Source organism: Letharia columbiana, assembly GCF_014066305.1.
Source record: "Letharia columbiana isolate WasteWater2 chromosome Unknown Sc0000024_s0, whole genome shotgun sequence".
Classification (NCBI taxonomy): domain Eukaryota; kingdom Fungi; phylum Ascomycota; class Lecanoromycetes; order Lecanorales; family Parmeliaceae; genus Letharia; species Letharia columbiana.
The window spans coordinates 49,769-56,144 of record NW_023501065.1 but is presented as its reverse complement, the minus strand read 5'-3'; the positions used below and the strand labels follow the sequence as shown (position 1 = coordinate 56,144).

The 6,376-nt window shown below is 52.4% G+C and overlaps 3 protein-coding genes across 3 annotated transcripts; 2 read left to right on the top strand and 1 right to left on the bottom strand.

Moving 5' to 3' along the window:
- Positions 1 to 226: 226 nt before the first annotated feature.
- HO173_007370 (uncharacterized protein) lies at positions 227 to 1,303 on the top strand (the record flags this gene model as incomplete). Its single annotated transcript, XM_037309274.1, has 3 exons — positions 227 to 520; positions 570 to 706; positions 766 to 1,303. The coding sequence occupies 3 exons, from the start codon at positions 227 to 229 to the stop codon at positions 1,301 to 1,303; spliced, it is 969 nt and encodes a 322-aa protein (XP_037163734.1).
- Positions 1,304 to 3,878: 2,575 nt separating this feature from the next.
- HO173_007369 (uncharacterized protein) lies at positions 3,879 to 4,166 on the top strand (the record flags this gene model as incomplete). The annotated part of the gene is made up of 2 exons (XM_037309273.1): positions 3,879 to 3,978; positions 4,090 to 4,166. The coding sequence occupies 2 exons, from the start codon at positions 3,879 to 3,881 to the stop codon at positions 4,164 to 4,166; spliced, it is 177 nt and encodes a 58-aa protein (XP_037163733.1).
- An 863-nt stretch (positions 4,167 to 5,029) lies between these two features.
- HO173_007368 (uncharacterized protein) lies at positions 5,030 to 6,216 on the bottom strand (the record flags this gene model as incomplete). The annotated part of the gene is made up of 2 exons (XM_037309272.1): positions 5,030 to 5,600; positions 5,720 to 6,216. The coding sequence occupies 2 exons, from the start codon at positions 6,214 to 6,216 to the stop codon at positions 5,030 to 5,032; spliced, it is 1,068 nt and encodes a 355-aa protein (XP_037163732.1).
- Positions 6,217 to 6,376: the final 160 nt, after the last annotated feature.

Here is a 6,376-nt window from a genome sequence, read left to right as displayed (position 1 = left end):
CCGACGGGAACAATATGGATTCTGCCTGTACCTGTGAGCCTTGCGCTGGAAAGACTGTATAGTCCTGTGAAATTTCCGGACTGTCCATGGTGTGAGGCTTTATTGGGGGTGTGAGCGGTGCATAGCCCTCCCGGTGCACAATATAAAGGAGACCGTTGGGAAGGAGAAACGTCCATCAATCTATCTCCAATATCCACCACACAAAAGCTGTACACACACTTTCACCATGTTCTCTCAAGTACTTCTCCTCTTACTCTCCATCACCCCCTTCTCGTCACCAACACCTGTGGCGAAGCGAGCATTCTCAAACGGTCCTGTCATCACGTCGAATTTCCCAGATCCTGCTTTCATCAACGTCGGTGGCACGTACTATGCTTTTGCAACTTCCAATGGAGCCCAAAACATTCAAATCGCAACGTCGCCAGATTTCGATACCTGGACGGTGACAGGCAGTGACGCTCTCCCGACAATACCATCTTGGAGCACAGGCGACGTGTGGGCACCTGATGTCGCCCAGCTTGTGAGGACCTCCACAAACACGATGATAAGTGGGAGACTGACTATGACAGGCTGATGGCTCTTTCGTTCTGTATTTCGCCGCCACTTCCTCTACCAACACAAACATGCATTGCGTCGGGACCGCCACATCATCGACGGTCCAAGGTCCCTACACGGCCAGTGACACCGCCTTTGCATGTCCTCTTGAGTCCGTTCCACCCCCCTAGAAATATCATATCTCGTCATTTCTCTAACCTCCCACTACAGCCAAGGCGGCGCGATCGATCCGGCCGGCTTCGCAGACTCCGACGGCTCCCTCTACGTCGTCTACAAAGTCGACGGCAACAGCCTCGGCGGCGGCGGCACCTGCGGCAACGCCGACGGCTCCTACTCCACCCCCATCATGCTGCAAGCCGTCGAAGCCGACGGGGTCACTCTCACCGGCACCGCCACCCAGATCCTCGACCGCGACACCGCCGATGGCCCTCTCATCGAAGCCCCGAGTCTCGTCCTCGTCAGCGGCACGTACTACCTCTTCTTCAGCAGCAATTGCTACAACGGTGCGGTTTACGATACTAGCTACGCGACCGCCAGTGCTGTCGGGGGTCCGTATGCGAAGGCGTCGAGTCCGTTGCTGGTGAGTGGAGGTGATGGAGGGGCGTTGAACAGTCCCGGCAGTGCGACGGTGGGGCCAGCGGGTGCGCAGATGGTTTTCCATGCTGATTCCGTGGCGGGGGATCCGTCGCTTCGGCAGATGTGGACGGCGGGGATTTCGGTTAGTGGTGGTGTGGTCAGCATCAGCTGAGGGTGTGAGGGAATATATGTATATTCATATGGGGAAAAGATGTACATTAATTGTACATTATGCGTTGGAAGACACGGCATCTGTAAGGACTCTGACTCCACTGATTTATGGTCTTGCCTCGGATATGACGTGCTCTTATGTCATGCTTTGAGGAAAAACGTGGGGATGTTGACGGGGTTTGGCGGAATAAAGTGGAGTGTGAAAACAGATGAAAAGACGTGCCTCGAGAATGACGTCCCTTTGATCCGATGACCAACGATCATGCATAAGTACCTAGAGCAGGAAAGAGCAACGGTTGGATATGATTTGCCTTTTAGGGTTACGACCCGTTCCCCCATTTTTTAAAGGCAGATGTTTCTTCGGCTCAAACCTTGTTTTTACTTTAGCGATTGCGGGGGTTTTAGCGTCATCGATCGACAATCGACCCTCACATCGTTCCGCACTAGAACACCTTAGCTCGGGATGACTCAACTATCTACCTTATGTTTTCAAGCACCTCATCCTTCATGTTGGTTTCAGGCGGGATCGGAAAAGTGGATGTTGTGGGAATAGATGTATGGAAAGAAAGAAGAGAATAATGGAGGAAAGAAAGACGTCGGCCTTGGAAAGCTTCGAGGCTGAGTGATGATGGATGTATATCAGCCCAGAGTGAACGGGTGGGGAGATGTTTGGCTGCTAATACGAGCCGATTCTTGGTTTGTTGATAGGTGTACTCATGGTGGGGTGGTGGGGGTCTACATATCTCATCCTCCTTCGCATCTCATTCTGAGCTTCCGATAGCTCATGGGCCCGTGCTGCGCGGTTGCGGAGGAGGATCCCTTGGGTAATACACGTTGATGTACACATTGGGTTTGGCGGTTTTCATATACACCTTGACCGGTCACGGTTCACTAAGGTGCGAAAATCAGGAAAACTGCTACTCAGGGGGGTGGGGTACTAATCGGTATTTATACACCATGACTCTATTACCGCGTGTTTGACGGCACCCAGACCCAGGCTTCATCTCTCTGTAACGAGCAGTCTACCCGGAGAATGGCACTGAAGGTTTGGCTTGCTAATTGATTCTCCGCCGAATGCCAGATCTGGTACCGTTGTTGCCCGTGCAATCGTGGCACGAGACCGACATGTAACTACTCTATCCATGAACCAGTTTCGTGAATACCCGCAACTATTATCTGCGAGACCAGAGCCTCCTGGGAGTCTTTTTCTCATGCTTTGACACGCTCGTCGGGCGCGAAAGACATGAAATTTAAAATGTGTGCAAAGCTCATGGCAAGGCCAGCGATTCAGGAAGGGTTCTAAAGTCCGGGATCATTGGACACGCTTTCAATGGGTTGTCTCTTGAGTACACGGACGGGGAAGTAGAGAGTTTCATGCCGCCCCTCGGCCGCCTTACCGCGTAGAGGCTGCGGCGGAACCAACATTGACAACGCGTGCTCCGTCTCTCTGGAGGGAACAGAAAATTCATTTAATTGGACTGCAGTCCTTCAAAGACACGGCACTGCGCTTCTGACCCAACATTTTCCACGTTGAGGAGTCACGTGATCGGGGCAGATGTATAACACCGGCAGCTGGACCAATCATTGGTGTCGTTCTGGTTAGGCGGCAGCGTCATGTTTCGGATTACCACCCAACGATTGCAATGGATTCGACTAGGCGGCAGCTTCAGGTTTCGGACTACGAGGGCTTCCCATCCAATGCAAGGCTTCTGGTCTAGCGCATGCCTTACGGAGGGCGGTGCGAAGGCTACAGCTTCTCAATAGCTACAATTTCGGCCACGCCCAACTACCGTGGATGATGCGGCAAGGGCTGCCAGCCCATGCAGATGCGCCCTTCGAACCCAGCGAAGGTTCGTGATTGGTACTGTGAGGGTTTGAAATGCGACCGCCTCATTCTGCTCGACTGGGCGTCGGTCTCAGAAGCATGACTACATGACTTCATTGTACTTTTGATCCAGCTAGTCCATTGAGTTCGCCTGCGGAACGGCCATGTGGTTGGGCCTTCATTATATCTTTGGCCCCATAAGTCGCATGCACCTGGACTAGCCCAAGCCTAATGAACGGTATTGTCAGGACTTCCCATCCAGCCATCTGCGATACCCTCCAGGTCCCGTGCCTGGTGAAGCCCGTTCGGATGGCATCCATAGCCTTCAGCCGCGTGAGTAGTGCCAAGTGGACCCATCCCCTATATCTAGGCTGGCCCCCCCCCCGCCCTTCATCTCCTTCATCTCCTTCAACATCTTACACACCTCTCCAGCAAGCCTTCGAAAGCCTTCTAGCTGTCCACAGGTCTCCATCAACTAAGCAAAGACCCCCCTCGACCCTCCTCACCTCTCCGAACACTACAAGTCCCAAACCCCAGAATGTGCCACTACACCTACCTCCTCTACGTTTGCTGCAGCGAACCAAAGGAGTACGATGGCGTCGATGTACTCGATGTAATCTTCTGCAGTAATTGCCCGCTCTCCTCCGACAGTTGCTTGTACGACGACGATTTCTTCCACTGCCCCTACGTCACCGCCGAATGTCTCGGGGATTCATACTTCAGTTGCCACGAATGCAGTCAAACCGCTTTAATGGAGGACAACAATGACGATGTGGACAGAGACAAGGATCCCCCCGATACTTTCTCCGAGTACTCAGACCCGGAATCTGAGGGTGGTGGCTTCCCCATCGGTACGTATGACCATCTCTGCCGAAGCGGTGTTTCCACTCGCTTCATGAAGCTGTCAACGAGATTTATCCGCTGTGCGTACAAGTAATCCTGACCGCGCCCGTGGCACACAGATTGGGACGAGGTCTACCGTGAGATTGAGTATAGGCACCCTGGCTACGACGAAGTACCGCCGATATGGCAGGGGTGAGGGGCGAAGATGTCGAAGAGACCGCTTTGATAGAGCGCAGACGTGGGCTCGGTGGGTCTGGTGACGTTTTTGCACTTGGGTGGAGTGCAGTCGTGCATGGATTCCGAATGTATATAAGGGGACTACCCTGCTCTTGAAACCGGGCCCAGAGGTCACGCTCTTGTCTAAGAATCACATCATTCTTTCTGAAAACTACTTACAGCAAATCACACAATTCGAAGAAAATCCCACAGTATCATCGAAAGCTTGATTTCGTGTATCCGAAAACCTAGTCCACTTAACATCTAGATCGTAGTACTATAACTAGAAGCGATTTCAATCAGTTCAGCTACGGATCGTATACACGTAAGATCACAGTACCGCCTCGCTACGGTGTGCCAGCCAGCCGGCAGGCAGGCAGCCCCGGAAGGTACCACGCTGTTCGTCTCTATCTCTTAATTAGCTTACCCAATAACGAGGATTGAGACGAAGTATTACTGGCAGGCATACATACAACGCTGTTTTGCATATGAGATGCCGAGAAGATTATGGAAATGGATAGTGATGGTGTAACCACGATTGCTTTGTAGAGCGGTTGGGCTGGTAGTGGTATTTAGAGATTTTGAGTGAGATCTGTTCAGAGCGGCTCCGTTGAAGAGGAGGAAGGGTCACCATTGTCATGGGATGCCTCAGGGCTACTTATAGGGCTACCAGCGTAGGCTTTGCACTACATATAGCTGCCCTGCAGACACTCAGGATAATCAACATCTTTGTACTATACCAGATTTATGAGTTATACTATATTGATTCTGTGACAATCACATGACGCATATAGTTACATGACGTTTCCATGTCAGCTCACTCTCATGTCATTCGTTAACTTCCTATGTGCGTCTAGTCCCTTCCATGTCGTTGGGCAACTCGGTCGTCTCATCGCGCCTGCCGGTCGAAAGTTCAGCCGGATGAAGCGTTTGTCTCGGAACCCTCTTCGGCGCTCCTCTCTGGTCTCCAATGCCCTGCCATACAGGATCATAACTTTGGCCCCCAGTGGTGGGGCTTGTTTTGAGCCTTCTGTGGAACAGCATAGCCACGACGATGAACGCGAGAAGAGCAAGTCCACCAAGAACACCGCCAACGATCGCACCAGTGTTGTTTGACGTACTTGAAGTTGCTTTCGAATGCGTTGAAGATGAGGCTGGAGCCGAAGTGATGGTGGATGTTGTGGGAATAGGGGACGATGAGGTGGCTGAAGACGTAGAAGATGCGGATGTGACCGATGGTTTCGCCCTGCTGAGAGCGGAAGTGGTTGACGGGCTTGAGTGCAGCGAAGTAGTTGTCGGTGAGTACAATAAATTGTCCGTGATTGCGGCGCTTCCGCACGCGATATATGCGTACGTTTGATCGGGTCCATCGGTCAAGAGGGCAGTTGAACAATAATCAGCCCCAGAATCCGTGCTGTCAAGGTAGAGTCAGCCGCAGAGCAACGCTTTGAATATCCGCAATCGAACAGACCAGTGCCGGGGGTCAGGCTAGGAAAAAGGATCGCAAGGGCAGAGACGAGAAGGTTCACAAACCATCCAACAGTCGTAGCGTTTGGATCACCAGAGATGCCGCATCCGCCGTCGCAAGCATGTGCATCCACACAGCCTCCTACCAGTCCACAGTCGCTGACGGCAAGGATGGCCGTTGAGCAAAACCCCCATATGGCATTCTTATTGTCCACCCTACAGTCGAAACCTGGATTTGCGGTGCGAGGCAGGCTGGCATTCCCATTGAGATAGCCACATGTTGACACGTCGGTGGTAGGGGTATCGGCTTGCCACGCGGCTTGCCGTGGCTTGAGCTCGGGGTGAGGCTCACTGAAGGCTCGTGGGTCTGACCCCGAGGTGTTGGGGGTGTTGGGTGTGTCGAGCGACTCATATCGAGATACATTATTGCGGGAGGTTTTGACTTTTCGGAGACGCGACTGGTCTGACTTTGCTAATTTAGCCTCCTCGGGACAGCCGTTAGGGCTAGGGTCTCGGCCCGTGGAGATCAAAGCTTGCTTGACAGCAACAAAGAAAGGATTCATGATTCATAAATATTCGATTCAATGTTATAATAGATTGTTCTTCGCAGAGAGAAGAGGAAAGTAAACACCCTCGAAGGAGCAGATGCCAGGAGCGGGCATTGCTTGGAAGTAAGATCAGTGAAGGCTGAAACGCATCTCGCCACATCGCCCGACCCTCTGT